Raw genomic sequence first — 19,892 nt, 5'->3', positions numbered from 1 at the left:
TATAGTGTATAGTATAGTATAGTATAGTATAGTATAGTATAGTATAGTATAGTATAGTATAAGTATACCAGTATAGTAACATTTAATCCTATCTGCCACCAATGGCCTCATTATAAACTCAACTCACCAAATGGAAGTATCACCTTGAGCAGGAAGTACATGTCATGTAGTACTACATGTAGTAATGTGGTGATACCAGCTGATGGCGCAACCAGACAGAGAGGAGCCAGCAGAGAGAGAGAGAGAGAGGGAGAGAGAGAGAGAGGAGGGAGATTCTGTCCTCTCCAATAACGCACCTTCATCATCCTCATCCTGGCTCTCCGGCTATGCACCTGCAACCTCCCCTTGCAGTCCCACCCCTCCTCCTCTTCATCCTCCTCCTCCTCTTCCTCCTGTCCTCCTGTCCTCTTGTGCGCAAAGATCGGCCGGCATGCACCTGGAGAGAAACCGCCCTGCAGCCAAGCCGTCCAAGGGCGCAGCAGCAGCATCATCAGCAGCAGGAGGCGGACTGATGCTCTAACATCTGGAGGGTATAGCAGCAGCAGAGCACCGGAGCTTGCAGCATGGGCGTGGGAGACGATGAGAGCCATGTAAATCCACGGACATAGAGCAGGGTGGGTGGGGGGAACCCGAGTAGCGTTTGGATCAGAGTTGTCCAGGGTGTATTTTTGGTGTCTTGGTGTCTAGTTCTCTGAAAATTCACCAAACACAGTACTTTTTTTTTTTATTGCTGCCAGCCTCCTTCTGTATAGTTTGAAAGGATGGAGAAAGGCGCGCAGCATCAGCACCACCAGCAGCAGCAGATGTCCAAGAGCGCAGCAGAGAGTCCTGTGAAGGAGGAGGACATCTCCAAGATGAGCGACGAGGAGATGCTGAAGTGGGGCAAAGAGGAGCTGGTGCGGAGGCTGAGGAGAGCAGAGGCCGGCAAGAGGAGCGCCATCGTGGAGCACAGCAACCTGATGAGGGAGGTGAACAGGAGACTCCAGCAGCACCTCAACGAGATCAGGAGCTTAAAGGTGAGATGGGTGGAGGTGGGGGGTTCATACAGGTGTGTGCACTGCAAAAAAGGATTTTTAAGAAAGTAAAAAAAGCCTTGTTTCTAGGAAATTGTTCTTATTTTTTTGCATTAGTTTTGCATTAGAAAAGTAATCTCATTTTAAGAAAATATATATATAACTTTTTCTTAATAAGATATTAAGATCTTAATTAAGGTGTAAATTCTTAAATTAAGTAAAAAAAATCTTAAAGTCAGCTTAATCAAGAAAGTACAACACTCATTTTAAGTAAACATTTCTTGCTTGTAATAAGCAACATTTTGGCCTATTTTTCTAGTTTTAAGACACATTACTGTCTCCATGTGTCTAGATTTATAGTCTAGTTTTAAGAATTCTAGCCAAGCAAAATTTGCTTACCCCATTGGCAGATTTTTTTGCTCAAAACAAGAAAATTTGTCGAAATTTAAGAATATTTGGCTTATTTCTAGTAGAGCTGTTTTTGCAGTGTGTAGACTAGAATGAGCTGATTTGGATCTGTACAGGATCCTTCTGTACAGGATCCTTCTGAGATATATCATTTAATTGCTGTCTTGTAATTGCTTGTCCCCATGTTGTCCATGTATCAGGTTTTTATGTTTTTTATTTTTTCCCACTCACAATGTTGTTTGGTTACGATTGCCCAGAAATCATTATAGATATTTAGTATAAGTTTACTTAATATAGTGTATGGTATAGTATAAGTATACTTTATATAGTGTATAGTATAGTGTAGTATAAGTATACCAGTATAGTATAAGTATACTTTATATAATGTATAGTATAGTATAAGTATACTTTATATAGTGTATAGTATAAGTATACAAGTATAGTATAAGTATACTTTATATAGTGTATAGTATAGTATAGTATAGTATAAATATACCAGTATAGTATAAGTATACTTTATATAATGTATAGTATAGTATAAGTATACTTTATATAGTGTATAGTATAAGTATACAAGTATAGTATAAGTATACTTTATATAGTGTATAGTATAGTATAGTATAAATATACCAGTATAGTATAAGTATACTTTATATAATGTATAGTATAGTATAAGTATACTTTATATAGTGTATAGTATAAGTATACAAGTATAGTATAAGTATACTTTATATAGTGTATAGTATAGTATAGTATAAATATACCAGTATAGTATAAGTATACAAGTATATTATAAGTATACTTTATATAGTGTATATTATAGTATAGTATCGTAGAAGTATAAAAGTATAGTATAAGTATACTTTATATAGTGTATAGTATAGTATAGTATAAGTATACAAGTATAATATAAGTATACTTTATATAGTGTATAGTATAATATAAGTATACCTGTATAGTATAAGTATACTTTATATAGTGTGTAGTATAGTATAAGTATACTTTATATAGTGTGTAGTATAGTATAAGTATACTTTATATAGTGTGTAGTATAGTATAAGTATACTTTATATAGTGTGTAGTATAGCATAAGTATACCAGTATACTAGTATATAGTATCTTTATATCTAGTAACAGATGAAGGTGGAGCTCTTCTTCCTCCTCTGCTGGTGTTTGTGTTTCTTAATGAGAGAAGAGTTCACATTCTGCTATTTAATCAGGAGAAACATTTAATCTTATCTTCCAACAACACTGACCTCATTATAAACTAAACTCACCAAATGGAAGTATCACCTTGAGCAGGATATTTAAATCAATATCCTCCTCACAATGCACTAACCATACACTTCCACTTGTTTTGTTATCACTATTATGTAGTCATATTATTTCTTTATATTAATCTTGTCTCTAGGTGGAGGCTTCAGATAAACCCAGTGGGGTTTTTGCCTCTTCCTGCACTGAATATTATTCATTTATTTTTTTGGTTATGTTGTATAGTCTTAAATTGTGCAAAACAAATAAACAGAATAAACAGAATATATGGCCACATTTACAGATTAAAGGCAAAATGCTCACTCAATAATTAATAAGTTGCATATTGAACAGACAGAATGGTGGATGCTAATGTCAATTTATTTCCAATTTATGCATTACATATACAATTTGTTTAACCCTCTGAGACCCAGAATAGATCCATTTTTGTCTTTTTTTAGGGGCATTCAGGGGGTGTTTAGGGGGAGATAGCAGGTCAACAGTAGATGTCACATAGAGGTGATGTACATCATCTGAAAGCTGGGAACCTGACGATTAATTTGAGATGTTTTCTAGTCATTAATCTGTAATAAACATGAATTAATTAATTAAAATAAATTGCAAAAGTGTATAAGGGTTTAGAACATTATGATGGACGTATATGATGACTGTTCACATGCTCTTTTATGTCTCATAAGTTGGTAGGTTTGATACCATTTGTTACACAGATTGGTGCTAAATTTAACCATTTTTTTCCCCACTCGAGAATTCATAAAAATTATCAATAATCCCTCCAAAATACCACATTAAGACACCAAGACCTTGAGGAACACCATAGGTTTAAAAAACTTTTGACATTTGGAGATTTCTGCAAGAATTGCATTTTTTTGGCGATTAGATGGCAAGCACTTCTGTTCGGTAAACTGCTCAGAAACCCCCTTATTGTCAATCTAGCTAGGAAAGCCATCCATCCTCTGAATGCTCTAGGTCTCTAGTTTGTGGCTGTAAAGTTTCATGAGGCTGTAATTATCCTAGAGGTCACCACAGGTCATTTTATACAGTGAGGTCAAGTTTCAAAAAATGGTCTCACTACAATGAAATGGCTGCTATGGGGACTAACATCATCATACATTAATATAGTTGGGCTCATTGGATCCACAAGAGATTTATACTGCATGAAAAAAACTGCATGGTTTCTGCCCCAAACTGCATGTGATTATCATAAAGTGGGCATGTCTGTAAAGGTGAGACTCGTGGGTACCCATAGAACCCATTTTCATTCACATACCTTGAGGTCAGAGGTCAATTTTTGAAAATGGCCATGCCAGTTTTTCCTTCTGGTACCGATGGATTCCTGAGGTTTCATATGGTATCTGTAATGTATCTACATTCACCAATGTGAGGATTTACTGCTTTTTCTCTGTTTTATATCACAGTCAACTGGATATCTCCGAGTTTTTTAGACGAGACATTTGGACATTTTTCTTACAATCTTTTGACACTAAACGATTAATCAAGAATAAATTGGCAGACTAATTGAAAACAGTCATTAGTCGCAGCCCTAATTTCATTATTGGTTAATCTGACAAAAAAATATTCATGGTTTTGCCTATAAAACATCCGAAAAATTGTGAAAAAGTGGGGACATTTTCAACTGGCTCGTTTTGTCAAATGTCCAAAAACAAATAAGACAAAGAAAAAGCTCACATTTGAGACTCTGGAACCAGAGAATATTTGGCTTTTTTCCTTAAAAAGCAACTCAAACGATTATCAAAATAGTTGCAGATCAAGAAACACCTCATACACACACACACACACACACACACACACACACACACACAGAAGTGCATGATGGGAACTCTTCTCACTCATCAGATGATCAATCCCAGCAGGACTGTGCATGTAATCCCTCACTGTGCTGCTCTCTGTGTGTGTGTGAATATGTAAACCAGGACGTGAACCAGAAACTGCAGGAGGACAACCAGGAGCTGCGGGACCTGTGCTGCTTCCTGGACGACGACCGGCAGAAGGGGAAGCGGGTGTCGCGGGAGTGGCAGCGTCTGGGCCGCTACAGCGCCGGCCTCATGAGGAAGGAGGTGGCCATCTACCTGCAGAAGCTGAAGGAGCTGGAGCAGCGGCAGGTGGAGGTCATCCGGGAGAACCTGGAGCTGAAGGAGGTGTGCGTCATGCTGGAGGAGGAGCGGGCTGCGGCGGGAGGAGGTGGAGGTGGAGGCGTGGGTGTGCACGGAGGCCCCGGGCGGAGGAGCTCTGTTGACAGTCAGAGCAGCTTGTCTCAGCTGGGCGGCGGTGTCCCGGCGCCTGGCCTGCTGCGGGACGTCGGCGATGGGAGCAGCACCTCCAGCGCGGGGAGTACGGATAGCCCAGATAACCTCCACCTCAAACCCCCTCCTCTGGGCTCCAGCCCTGGATCCAGAACCTCAGAGCACCCCCACAAACCGGGAGATGTGTGTGAATCCACAGGACGGAGGCACAGCTCCACGCCAGAGTACCACACCTTCCCCCAGTCCTGCCGCCCCCGTGGGGGCTCCCTCACCAACCTGGACCCTCCCGGCCTTCGGGGACACAGCCCAGAGAAACACGGCAAGTCTCCCACCAGGCTGCCGTGTGACTCCCACCCAAAACCCTGCAGCTCTGACCTACTGGCCCACAAACAGCTCCTGATGTCGGGGCCGGCGTCACCAGGCTGCAGGAAGAACACTGCCAAGTCCAGCCCGGAGCTGAGTCAGAGACACCGGTCGGTTAACATGGCGGGGGCTGTCTGCGGGAGTCCCGAGGCCAAGCTGGCGGCGATGGGGACGCCCGAGCACCTGAGGAAAGGGCGGGTGATCGTGGGGAGTCCAGAGTCTATACGGCACCACCACCACTATCATCAGCACAGCCCCGGGATGGAGCTCAAGGGGAGGTATAGCAGCGGATCCTCCCCCAACAGGGACGGGGGTCAGAGGAGGACGGCCGGAGACGAGCTGTCCCCCCACCACCAGAGTCTGTACAACGGTAGGCAGAGGGTAACTCTTATCTTGTATTTCAATTCATCACTCATTCATGACCCATAAACAAGAACAGCATTCAATTTACAGAAAGTTTTACCAGAATGTATGGCTGCACGATATGGCCAAAATGATAATCACAATTATTTATCATGATTATTCATTGATTTTAGCAACATCATATTTATATATAATATCTATACCCAAAGTAAAGCCAAAAAATCTCGGCCACCGGCTTGTGGCTGGCTGTTAGTTTAGGAAACGCTTGATTTGGTATGCTGCAGCGCTTACTATGAGTAGAACGCACATTTAATATCGCAGGCGATCGTGTTCATTTAATTGTGGCAAGCCAAAAACCGTGATCACGATTAATATTTGATTAATTGTGCCGAACCAGAATGTCATCTGGCTTTAAAATGATGGATATGAGGCTGTGTATTATAATCATCTCTACCTTATAACGCACTAAATCAATCGAGACCCACAACAGAGAGGCCTACAACCAAGACCTGAACCCGGCTTGTAGTCAAACCCAATTCAAGACAGAGGTGCCATTTTTTTTATTTCTTCTTCAAAGATAAAGTTATATGCTTGTTTTGGAATGGCTTTCTGACGTGAAAAAGAGCAAATTTGACAACAGCAACAGATAAACACAGAATATGTTGCATCAAACTTATATATATATGTATATATTAACTTATTACATATATATTATTATTACATTTGCATGCGATAATAGCCCGTTAACTCAAATTTGTTTTAACGCCACTAATTACTTTAACGCATTAACACATCTCGCGACTTTTAGGTCGTAGCGGTTCAGTTTTAAAGCTAGAGTGAAGATACCGGTATCATATGAAACAGTAAAACCTGAGGAATCATGTCATACTAGCTAGTTGCAAAGGAGGCTAAATAACAAATAACATTTTCAAAGGGGTCCCTTGACCTCTGACCTCAAGATATGTGAATGAAATGGGTTCCATGGGTACCCACGAGTCTCCCCTTTACAGACATGCTCACTTTATAATAATCACATGCAGTTTTGGGGGCAAGTCATAGTCAAGTCAGCACACTGAAACACTGACAGCTGTTGTTGCCTGTTGGGCTGCAGTTTGCCATGTTATGATTTGAGCATATTGTTTTATGCTAAATGCAGTACCTGTGAGGGTTTCTGGACAATATTTGTCATTGTTTTGTGTTGTTAATTGATTTCCAATAATAAATATATACATACATTTGCATAAAACAAGCATACATATTTTAATCGACTGACAGCCCGCTCTATCTCCTGAACCACAGCCGCCCATATATACATATCTCTTTTATACGTCACGAGTGCCAAAAAGACTTCCGTACACCTGTGCATCCTCGCTTATAGATCCTCCAGCTCTCTCCTCTGTGCTCGAGATGCATTTGAGGAATTGAGACATCCGTCCAGACGGCACGCTGAGGTCGATTTCCAGGTCACAGGCAGGAGGATGGAGGAGGAGGAGAGAGGAGGCACAACATAGAGAAATGAGAGGAGCATCATGAGATGCAGTTAGAGGCTCTGGAGAAAGCTAATACAAATAAATGGACCTTGATTTAAGATGAACTGACATAAAACGGATGGCTTGTTCATTCAGTGAACTTGTTGTTTGCTGAATTCACACACATGAACAGACTCGAACAGACACTCGCTGCCTTAATTGGTTCAGACCTTGGTTTAATGTATGGGAGGAAACACAAGGTCACACACTAAGTCTCAACAGCACAGCTAAGCTTAGACCCAGTTTAGGAGCCAGACTTACACTCATTCACACACACACGGGTCTCATGTGGATTCACTGGCTGTGGTAATAGTGGTGAGAGAGTGAGGGAGATGTGTACTCATCTGTGTGTGTGTGTGTTTGTAAGCAGGGGAACGTGGGTGATGCAACTCTCCAGGGCGTTTGGGTTACATAGGTACGCTAGAGGTGTGTTCAGGGCCGAGATGCACACACATGAGAAACTGAAGTGAAAGCAGAGAGAGACAGTTAAAGAGATCTGAACATGTGTGTAAAGTACATACGCTGGGACACACGCTGGGACGATACGACACCTATCACCCAATTCAATACTATCACGATACTTGGGTGCCGATTCGATATGTATTGCGATTAGATATTATGATTTATTGCGATTTTTGTTGACTTTTTTAACACTAGACCATGGGAAAAAGTTGAATTATACACTTTATACACGACTTTTACTTTGGAAAATATCTAAATTAATAAAGTTAAATGTCTGATTTCCAGCATGTATGTAGTCAGAGATGTCCTGAATTGAAATATATCAGTAATTGTCAGGCATTATTTATTACATTCTTTCCAAAAATATAAAGAATAAAGACATTTCCCTCAAATTAGTGGTATTTACTTTTTAATTTATAAAGGGACATGTAATGTTTTATACTTCTGGTGAATATAATATAATCAATCTTATTTCTATATATGTATTTTGTATATTCAGTGCCGTTTGTTAACACCTTATTTTGAAAACCGGACATAGTCACACGTGTATACTTCCGCTAACTTCTCCAAGTCCGTCGCTAACTTTCCCGTCAGCTCCGTTCTCTTTATCCATCCATGGTCAGCTCCATCGGGCCATTTGAATGTATTTAACATAAATGTCAGTATATGGGTGCTCTACGGTTGTTGTGTCGGCCCATTTGACCACGGAGATGAGAGTGACGGCCGGCTTGACCGCACGTTACCTGCGATACGATAACGTTTCCTGTCCATGACAGAGTTAGCATGCAGCTTTAGCCATGATGTTTAGCTCTGCTTTTCCTGTCAATGTGTGAAACCCAAAGTGTTTCCATACTTTACTGGATGTTTAGTGTTTACCATGTTGGATTTTCTACCGTTTTTTACTTTGTCGTTTCGGCTCGTTGTGGTTTGTTTTTGTGACGCATACGGAACCGATATGACGTCACATTACTCAGACTACAACAATAAAAGCGGTAACTTCCTTTCTACCTCCGCATAGACTCAAATGAAGCAAATGTGTGTGTGTGTGTGTGTGAGCTGTCCACTCATGTTAATTAGCTCACATTTGAGTTGCTTCTGATGTGTTGACATTGATTTTCTCCCACGTGGAAACTATAAACGGGTGCTTTCTGACAGCAGAGGACACGTCTTGCTCTGAAGCCACCGACGAGACTTGAAAATGCATTTTTTCTTTTGGCTTTTAAGCCTGATTTAATTTTGCTGCCATTAAATATTCCAAAGTACTCCCCTGTGATGAGTCTGGTGTAGTTGTTTCTCTGCGTTTATGTCTCTCTGAGTGTTTACTCTGAGATGTGTGACTATGTTGTGTTCAGGGACGCAGTGGAGGGACTGTGGAAAAGACTTTTATTTAGGACTGTTTTTGGGGCTGTTATCACACAGGTGGCTTGTTTTAAAGAGGCTGTTAGTATATGAGGTGGTTGGGAGGAGTACTTACCTCTCTATAAGAGCCAGGGAGATGCAAGCAATGGGGTTTATTTCACAACCTTAACCTGCTCGCTGTACATTATCCCTTATGTGCAGCATAGCAACTGGAATAATACAATGCTCTTTACACCCAACTACTAGGATCCACTTTGGAGGTTAGAGTTGAGCCGTCTGTACATTCCCCGCTGCGTCCCAGGCTGTGTCTGGTGTGAGTCGGTGCTGCACTGTGGTGTCCAGCAGCAGTAATGATTTCTACAGTGCTGAGTGGAAGGGCTCTATATTACAGCTGAGGCCAGGGGAAATAGCTCTGTACCTCGGGTGGACAAAGGATCCCTGACTCAGCTGTTACCAGGAAACAATACTGGCTGGATGTACTTTACCGTAAGCTGAGACGATGCATACTTATACTGTATATCTGAATACCATTTGCAGCATAATATATGCTTTTAGTAGAAGAGAAAGTTTAGTAAATCCACAGTTTTTCTGCCTTATAGCACTCTTCTTGGAAGAAAACAGTATCCACTTCAGTAAAAAATAGATTAATAGATCAGTTTACTACTGACGTGGAGAACAATTTGTATTTAAATAATTTCATCCAGACATTATATGGAGGACGGAACCTGCCAAAATCAAACATAAATAAATGACTCGATAAAAAAAAAATATATGTCATTAAATGTAGCAAAAATAAAGTAAAAAAAAATTTAGCCATGAATTAATTGATAAAATGTGACATAAGTTGATATTTCTGTCCTAATTAGCTTCTTTATGTATTAATTCCCTTATTTATTTACTTTCTTTATTTTTCCTTTTTATTCATTTATTTATTTAAATTAATGAATTTATTTTTGCATTTATTTTTAATTCATTCATTTATTTTTTACTTTTACTTTATTTATTTTTGCACTTATTATATATTTATTTTAAATGTATGTATTTATTTATGTATTCATGCATTTATTTATTTATTTATTTATGCACGATTTCCCCTTTGCATTTCACCCCTTATTTATTTCCCCAAACTCATTTATTTCTGTGTTCTTTTCTTTATACATTTCTGCCTTATTATGCAAATGAGAAGGGCAGTCACTCAACATGTGTCATCATGGGGTCATGGCGAATTGAAAGAAAATAATGATTAGTTGCAGCTCCACATTTGTCTCTTTAATCTGTTATATAAAGGTGAATGCTCTCTTCGACGCGTTCTTTCTCATTTTTATTCTCAGTGTTTCTCTGCAGCCTGTAGCTTCCCAGATTCCAACCCCATCCTCTTCCTCAGCTTCATCCATCTCCTCCACCTTTCATTCATTCCTGTTAACATCTGTCTGCCTCTGCACCGTATACCACCAGCATGTAATACCTATTCTTTGCAGCCCTCGTTGCTGCACTGATACAGTCGGCGTAAATCTTCATTAAGCCGCCTCCATCAAGGGCCAGCACTTTTACAAATTGAGGTCATTAACTCCAGTGGTCTCTCTGCACTGCTGCCCTGGTGCACTAAATAATTGAAAAGGTCCTGTGTGATTTCCCCCCTTTTATAGAAGCTCCGGTCGTATCAATACATGCTTCTAAAACTAATGTGACCCTCGGGCTGGCCGCCGCCGCCGCCTGGGCTCGAGTTGAAGGTTCATGAGATTTCTACGGTGGCCCAGGAGTTCCTTTTACACAGCACGTCTGTTGTATGCAGTCAACATTTTCAAGAAGTGCTGTCACTGCTGTGTTTTCATGCCAATTGGGAGCCATTGCATAGTCAAAAATTCTGTCATCAGCAAGAGAAGAACAGAACGCCAGAGCAGCACTGGGCTGTGCGGTGGGATTGTGGTCGTGGTGACAGTTAGAACTAGGGCTGCGTAATATAGCCAATGATATTTAATATTCAAACATGTTTTTGCACAATGTTTAAAATGTCAAAGCTAGGGTTGGTAATGTTGAGAAACTAGCAAGAGTACGTTAGATTTAAAAAAATTATCCAACCAAAAAGCAAAGCCCAGTGTTGCCAACTTCCAATGAAAGTAGCATTAGCTCTAAACGTCCCTAAATCTAGCAAGAAACTCCAGCTTTTCCATAGCTCTGATTTTTAATATTGATCATACACAAGTTACAAAAACTTCACCAACGTGTAGTTGATGGACAATAAAAGCAGCTTCACAGGTGCAGCAGCGGTGACACCCAACCTGACCTCCTCCCTCTCTCTCTCTCTGACACTCTATACTGCTTTCCCACCTGGCTTATATAACACAGCCTCTACCAGCACCATTACACAGTGAAGGGCACGCAAACACTCCCACAATACATTTAAAGAAATATATTTACAATTTACCCTCACAAATATTTCTATATACAAAATACAAATGAGCATTAACGAATCAAGATTAAATAAAATGCATAATAAACTAAAGAGTTACCAAACAAAAGCCAAGTTAACAAACAACTGTCTACCCAGTCCCCCCTCTCTTCATTCACTACTTGGTTCAGCCTAACAAGGTAACTGACATCAGCAGCAGCTGCTGTTGCATTATCAGGTGTGATCCATGAAAACACGCCCCCAGAAGAAGAGAGCAGGATTAGAGTGATTAGAGGAGTTACCCAAAATAAAAGCACAACCTAACAAACATGTACTTCCTCTATTCGTCTGTTTGGTTGAACTTTACACAATCGATGTGCATGTCTGTGTCTTTTGATGCGTTGCAGCTCCCTCACATTTACTATTTAAGTTTTAATTTTTTTCTCAAAGTGGTTTTATTCCAGGGTATTGATCCTCTCTATTCATGACACTTCAGTTCCATCATCAATAGAGCATCCATTAAAATATTTTGAGGTAGATTTAGGGCGCTTTCACAAGCCGTAGTCCGTTCGGTTAGTCCGAATCACAGTAAAATGAATACTTTTTGTTAGTTTTCTATTTAGTCTGGTTCCGTTTCACAGTGCACAAATTGAATTGGAACCAAATAAAAAAAAAAGTTTGCTGAGGGAGGGGCGTGTATGTAAGGGTGTGGAGGACCAAATGTATCTTTTCCTTCTCAAGAGCCACCACTTCGATGGAGGGAATCACGGACTTTGCTTCTCTTAACAACACTAAATAAATATATCCATAGAATACAAAATATAAAGAATATTGGAATAATCTATAAATACACCCAACTACTACAACTAGCATAAAAAAACACTCAATTATAAACATAGAATAACTCACTGTATACATTAGCAAAGTGTGCAAGTTGCACTGTTTTGTTCCTCAATACAAAATAAAAAGTACTCATAGTCATGAGCGTAGTTGTAGACATAAGCGATTGCGGATAGTCTTGAATTTCCCTCAGGATCAATAAAGTTACTATCTATCTATCAATAATGGGCAAAACAACTTCTTATATTATTCAAGGTTTCATGGTTGTTGTTTTGAACATATCTAGTATTCCTCTCCAGTTAGTTTGCTTCTCTTAGTGGTGAAGCTGTTCTCTGGAGCCCAGCTGGTGCTGCCAGCCCTGGGTGGATAAGTGCTGAATCAGATGGGAAGAATTAGTGTGTAAAACTCATTAGGCTCTGTACATAGCCAGAACCCAAAGCAGGCTGCAGTACAAATGACTGTAGATTTGGGATAAAGTCTTTGTTCTCACAGAGGAGAAGAACAGAAGACGCTCCTCGCTTCATTAGGAGCCCGACATCTCTACTGAATGAAGCGTGTGTGGCAGAGCTAATGACACACACACACACTACACAGAAATGGTTGCACATTACATATAGCTCACAAGCTTATTTAAACACACACACACCGACTTTAAGCCTTAATATAATTTAAACAGGTAATTTATAGAACAATTCACCCCCCGTACAGTTGTCTTGAATTAGCTATAGAGACCAAGGCTGTAAACGTATTTATTTCTGGTGTAAAGTTGGACATTTTAACATGGAGGTCTGTGGGTGAAGAGTATAGAAGCAAAGAGACGAAACTGCGGTGTTTTTGACAACAGACGCTGCCGCCATTTTGGACTGAAAACGCTTATTATATTTATAATATTTTATTGTTTAACACAGGCCATTTTGGTAGAATATGACAACACAATAGAAATAATTAAATAAATAATAATAAATAAAAAGTTTTACTTTTGTACGGCTCTTTTTAGGCGGATGTTTTACTGGCATCCGGTAGTCGCTTTTAGTCCAAAATGGCATAAGCGTTACTTTGCTGCTGGGCGCTGCTGTTGCAATGGAAGGAACAATTTACTTTCACTTCTTGGCAATATACTGTACGTTCTTTGCTGTGGTGATTGACTCGCTTTTGGAGTCTCAAGTGGCCATTCGAAGAACTGCAGTTTTTGTCACTTCAACGTTGGCTTCATATCCTCCTGCAGAAATGTATGTTTGACCAATGAAATCTTTTCTTCCAACTGATGTCATAAAAAAGTGTTGTCTTCATTCTGCATAATAAGTAGCCATGTGCTTCTGTTTGTTGCACAGAGAGTGGAACAAGGAACGTAACGGACTGTCGGAGAAATTATCTTTTTTCGGTCCTATGGGCCATTTTTTCGGACTATTGGTGTTTCGGAATAACAATTGACCGTCCTCTTCTCAAATCCCAATAATGTACAACAAACACTACAACCAAAACTACCAAATAAAGGACAATATATGGCTTGAGATCGCCCAGCAGCTGGGATACGATGAAGATGGTAGTGTAGCTGATATGCACTTGCTAACGTTATATGTTGGTCACGGAACAGGGCTAACCACAACAGCTAGCGTTAACATCACATTTGGGATCTGATTAGTTTATTGTGTAGTTAATGTTAGCCCCTTAGACACTGTCTGGATATTTTTGTTGTGTGGAGTCGACACAGGCACTATTTAGGAGGAACCTCACTGGACTCGGTGTGCATAGTTGTCACTTCCCGCACCGAATTTTCACATCGCACTGATGAGAAACGGCTTTTAGTGTATGTAGATCTGCAGTATTTGTGCTGCTGCAGCAGCCTTACTGGAAATGAATCCTGCATCTGTAACATCTGTAACCACAACAGCCACCGCAGCAGCGCTATAAACAAAGCCATAATGCCGCCATAAAAGTCATCAAATCATTCTCCATTCAGGGTTTCCTGTTAGCAGTGGAGATTTAGCACACAACATGATGCCCTCCTGCCAGTTCAGGTCTTGTGTTTTCATGTTATAAAGCTCTCTCTCTCTCTCTCTCTCTCAAACACACACACACACACACACACACACACACACACACACACACACACACACACACACAACCACAAGGCTTAGGGGCTCCATGTAACAAGCTCGCACTGTACAGATAAACCCATTTAGGCAGTGTTGGTCTAATTGAATTTGTCTGCTCCAGACTGAAATGAGTGTGATTTGTGGTGTGTGTGTGTGTTTCTGTGTGTGTCGGTGCATAACGTGAACCTCAGCTGCTTTGGTGTCAGCTCTGTTTCCCTTTTTCTTCCATAGCTCTCTTTAACAAGGTGATGCCTTCTTTTTGGCTATTAAGTTGGGCTGTCAAAGTTAACGTGATAATAACGCAAATTTGTTTTAACGCCACTAATTTCTTTAACGCGTTAACGCAACTTGTAATGTTTAGGTTGTAGCGGGTTCAGTTTTAAAGCTAGAGTGAAGATACTGGCATCATATGAAACTAATAAACCTAAGCACTCCATTGGTACCAACCATGTCATACTAGCTTGTTGCCACAGAGGCTTAATAACGCTCCAAACTGTCAAAAACTATCATGGACATTTTCAAAGGGGTCCCATGACCTCTGACCCCATGATATGTGAATGAAAATGGGTTCTGTGGGTACCATCCGTTTGTCAGTGTGCTTAAAGGGAGATTTGTCAAGTATTTAATACTCTTATCAACATGGGAGTGGGCAAATATGCTGCTTTATGTGTAATGTATGTATGTATTTATTGTTGGACATCATTTAACAACACAAAACAATGACAAATATTGTCCAGAAACCCTCACAGGTACTGCATTTAGCATAAAAATATGCTCAAATCATAACATGGCAAACTGCAGCCCAACAGGCAACAACAGCTGTTAGTGTGTCAGTGTGCTGACTTGACTATGACTTGCCCTCAAACTGCATGTGATTATCATAAAGTGAGCGTGTCTGTAAAGGGGAGACTCGTGGGTACCCATAGAACCCATTTACATTCACATATCTCGAGGTCAGAGGTCAAGGGACCCCTTTGAAAATGGTCATGCCAGTTTTTCCTCGCCAAAATTTTGCATAACTTTGTAGCGTTATTTTGCCTCCTTCACAACAAGCTAGTATGACATGGTTGGTACCAATGGATTCATTAGGTTTTTCTAGTTTCATATAATGTCAGTATCTTAACTCTAGTGTTAATGCGTTAAAGAAATTAGTGACGTTAAAACAAATTTACGTTAACGCGTTACCGCGTTAACTTTGACAGCCCTAATATTTTGTCATGATTATTATCTAAGTTTTTCTGCTCTTGTGTGGATAGCTCACCTACTTCATCACTCCTTTATTTCTGTCCTTATCACACACCTCCCTCTAGGTAAATAAGTAAGTATAAGTATAAGGTATATAGTATAGTATAGTATAAGGTAAATAAGTAATTCCAAAGAATTTTCAAATAGGTTACTATTTAAATACAATTTCTCTGGACATTCGTACAAAAGGTTGCACTTATGAAAGCCCAGTTATAGAGTGCTGCAGGTATGACATATTTTGTAGCAAGTTAGCATCACCCTGGTTCCTTCAACCAAAAGCCAATGAGATTTTTTCCATTGGGTTTTGGATTATAAACTCTGTGGCATCATAGTTTATGATACTAACACGTTTTGTTCCGTAAAATAATCTCCACAAGTGAACACCACTTTTATGACTTTTGAAGTGTGGATGCAGTCACCAGAAGCAAAAAGCTAACTTAGGCTATTGATGAACTATATGATGACGTTTAGTAGTCTAATTTAGCCACTTGTTAGCAACCCACTTTTTTAAGACACGTAAAGGCTTCAAAATTCACGAGTGGGATATTAACTGATTTATATCATAGAACAACACGTTAAATCTCTTAAGTTTGTGTTAACCACAGACCTTATTTCAGGCATCTAACTAAAAACCCATTGACTTCCAGACAAGGGAACCAGAAGGGTAAACATGCTAACTCATTTCCAGGTTTTAGGACTCATTCCTGCAGCACTCTTTTGGAAGCAATACATTAATATATTTTCCTACTCTTTCTGTCTCTGTCACTGATTTGATTCCTGTCTGTCTGCCTGCATACCTCTCAGTCCAGGACAGAAGGTAATATAATGTCACCAAAAAGGTCCCGATTTAAACAGAAAATGTGGTTATTTCATTACATCCTTTCCTATCTAAAATTGCAGCAAATGGCTAAGAGGATTTGTGGCTCTTACATCACACACGGGCGCTATCAGTTTGACAGCCGATTTAGGAAATGAGAAAGGCCTCTTTTGTCATCATTCATCTGCTAATGGACCCAGAGTTAAACAGGCTGAATCCTCTACGACGGCCTCTCTTCATTACCTTTAACTACTGAGTGTAAAGTCCCAGAGAAATGAACTGCTTCTGTTCACACACACACAGTTTCACTGATGTAGCGCGACGTGAGTTTGAGACTGACACGAGACCTTTGGTGCACCCTCACGTTGTGCACAATTGCAAAATTACCTTGCTTAATTAATTCTTGGCTGTGTGTGTGTGGACAGAGGGAAGTGTGTGTGGTACATGTGTGTGTTGAGTGCATGTATTCTTGGTGCGCTATTGTTTGTTTACAAGGGTCAGGTATGGTGTTGACTGCAACAGATGGCCTGCATGCATGTTTGTGTGCATGTTACAGTGTCTGTGTGTGTTTCTACGTGTGTGTGTGTGTGTGCCGTTAAATCAGTGCCCTAGGTGCAATTGAAAACACAGCAGTTTTTGTCGGGCTCAGCTGGCCCAATCTCACATTACTGTGCATAGGCAGAAAGTATCTTCATGGCGAGTTGAAAGCACACACACACAGACACACAGACACACAGACACACAGACACACAGACACACACACGCACACACACACACACAGAGAGTCATCTAGTTTCTGTCAAGGGAGCACATAATATATTACACCGCTGCAGCTATTAATAAACATAAGCCACATAGTCGTGGATACCTGCAGCTTTTGGGGCTGTCACTAAAATAAACCTGAGCACAAACACATTTGTGACCATTTGAACCACTTAAGAAAAACTTATTTTTGTATTTAAAATGTCGACATTACTGAGTCATTTCCATATTAAGTTGGAGACATTAGCGTTATTACCACAAACAGACGTCACTGAGAGGTTGGCACAGGATGTACAGGACGATTTTCTGTAGAGAGAGAGCACAATTTTCCAAACTGATTCCAAGGGTCAGTTCACCAAAATCACAAAAAATAAATGTTTCTCACTAAAAGGGGATTTGTGGTTATAAGAGGTAATGGGGGAACTACAGAGGATATGCATGCATCTGCCAAAGTTGACAAGGTCACTTATTATAAGCAACTTTGGGCTTCCTGAAAAGTTGCTTACAAATATTGCTAGTCGCAGGTTGCATTTTTTTGGTCTTGTTTCTAAAGAGTAGCTATATATTTGGGCTCCTGTCTTCCTCCTCTATAGTGGTCTAGTTTGTCCTGTTGCAGGTTCCGTACACAACTCAGATTCAAAGACAGTTTGCCTTTTTTGTAAGTGTGATATACGAGCACATCATGCCGATCTGGTTCAACATGTTAGCACTGAAAAACAAAAGAAACGCAGCACCGTTCTCTTCAAATGAGCCTTACTGACATTGGATTCACGGTCTTTGCAGAAATGAAATAAAATGTTCAACTTCTTTAACTTTAGTTACAAGTTACAAGCTAAAAATGGATGCAAAAATGCAATGAAATGCATGCAATCCAAAATAAACAATGCCGAGGTACTAAGTGGGCAAAATGTGGCTAAAAGTACAACAAAGACTGGGAAGAAGAGAGAGGACTTAAAGATTGGATTCTCCTTCAAGTGGGGGACGATTCGAAGGCAGTTTGCCATTTTTGTAAGTGTGATGTATGAGCACATCATGCTAAACTGCCGCCGCCTGATCTCGTCTACTTTCCAGGCGAGGCGCAGTTCATCTCGAACGAGCCTAATGGTTTGAAATGGTATACACTTCCTGTCTCATAAGAGGGCGCGGTCATGGCGTTTTTTGCCTCTCCGCCCCATTCCGTTTGGAAGTGTTGTGAATGTCGTGTGGATGGATGAAAGCAGATTGGTTTATATTTGCATAATGTATTTATATTTCCTTTCGCTAACATTAGATATTTACAAAGCTAACAGAAATATTTAGAATTACATAAACAGAGACATGAATACAGGATAGGAGGGTGAGATGGTTCATGATCAGTATTTAAGGGTCAGTTAAAGACACCCAGGACAAAGTTTTTAACTTGGATTTAAAGTTGGTCCTGTGGAAGTGTTCTCAAGTTTGTGCTCAATGTTTCTGTTTCACTGAATCTTAGAAAGCAACATACTGTAGCGGAAACAGGAGGCTCCATCTTTCTTTCTCATTAGTGTCCATCCTCGCCGAGACACTGACACCACAACACAGCAGCCTCTGTCTTTCACACAAACTATTTGTTGTTTTATGCTCAGGTTTTACTGTATTGTTTCACTACATGTAGCCTTACAGAGTACATATCATTTAGAGATATGTGGTCTGAAAATATTGAAAAATAATTTCTTTTGGTCCAAGAGAAGAATCTCTAAAATAGATGACAATAATTGCCAATATAATGATTCTGTTGCTGACCTTTCTCCCATAATGCATTCTTGCCTTGATGGGGTTGTATCTGTCTGATGAGGCCCCATCAATAAGGCTTTAACAGGCTGAAGAGGATGGTCACAATAAGCTAAATCACTCAATAATCAAATGATCCTAATTCAGCAGCAATGGGAGATTTCTTGAAGTGCCTCTGAGACAGCCCGTCCCCCCGCCGTCATAAAAATGACTGCTCTAAATCGTGTTGTAATGACAGACAATGATTGTATCCTCTAGACAACGACGGCAGACAGAAAGATAAGAGGCTATCTTTGGATGTTGCCGAACATAAAACAGGATTGCTGTGTCTCATTCAGGGGCTGGACCCTCTGAAGCCTGAATATGTCATAAATGTGTTGACAAGGCCCGTCTTAATTCAAAAGGCTTCTCAAAATGTGGCTGAGAAATAGATTTTTGTTTTGGCTGGATTTGGAGGACCCAATCACCGCTTTTATACTTCCGTCGGACCAAATTTAAAGCAGAAACTCCGTCCACGAGTGTCTTTAATATCAGCGGACTCCATTTCTAACCAAACGTTAGCTATGGTTGCACACTGGAGCTGAAAATGACGTTGGATTTTCCTGGAACGAACAGCCCCTGTTCTTCACATTAAAAGCAGTCTACAGGCTGATAGAGGAAACCAAGAAAGTCGCGGAAGGTCTCATTGTTTAGGTTAGGTTGCAACCTGTTCACACATTGGCAAAATGAAAAAAAAATACATGTAAAAAGTTACATGAGGTTCCTTTAATGTGGTCAAGCAGTATCCGATTGCAATAAAACACATTTTAATGCAAGTAAAAGTGTGAAGGCGGTCTCACTGCCTCTGCTTCTAAACATATCCAGCTCTCTTCTTTTGTTTGTTCGTTCCTATCTAGTCTCAGTTTGTTGGTTTCATAATTTAACTTAAAATCCGCTGCTGCAATGATGAAATTTCCCCACGGGC

The 19,892-nt window shown here is 40.2% G+C and overlaps 1 protein-coding gene across 2 annotated transcripts in view; it reads left to right on the top strand.

Annotated features, from left to right (window-relative positions):
* Positions 1–241: 241 nt before the first annotated feature.
* The window catches only part of LOC141774367 (uncharacterized), a 34,111-nt gene continuing 14,460 nt past the window's right edge, over positions 242–19,892 (top strand). Inside the window, exons 1-2 of one of the 2 annotated variants that reach the window (XR_012595319.1) lie at positions 242–1,016; positions 4,625–5,698. Coding sequence is in view for 1 of the 2 variants with exons in the window: in XM_074646999.1 (XP_074503100.1) it covers positions 762–1,016; positions 4,625–5,687 (1,318 nt within the window). In the remaining variant the exon portion in view is untranslated. The remainder of the gene's footprint in view (positions 1,017–4,624; positions 5,699–19,892) is intronic. The other variant, XM_074646999.1, reaches the window with a different exon arrangement.

Source organism: Sebastes fasciatus, chromosome 9 (assembly GCF_043250625.1).
Source record: "Sebastes fasciatus isolate fSebFas1 chromosome 9, fSebFas1.pri, whole genome shotgun sequence".
Lineage (NCBI taxonomy): Eukaryota > Metazoa > Chordata > Actinopteri > Perciformes > Sebastidae > Sebastes > Sebastes fasciatus.
This window is presented reverse-complemented; position numbering and strand designations above follow the sequence as displayed.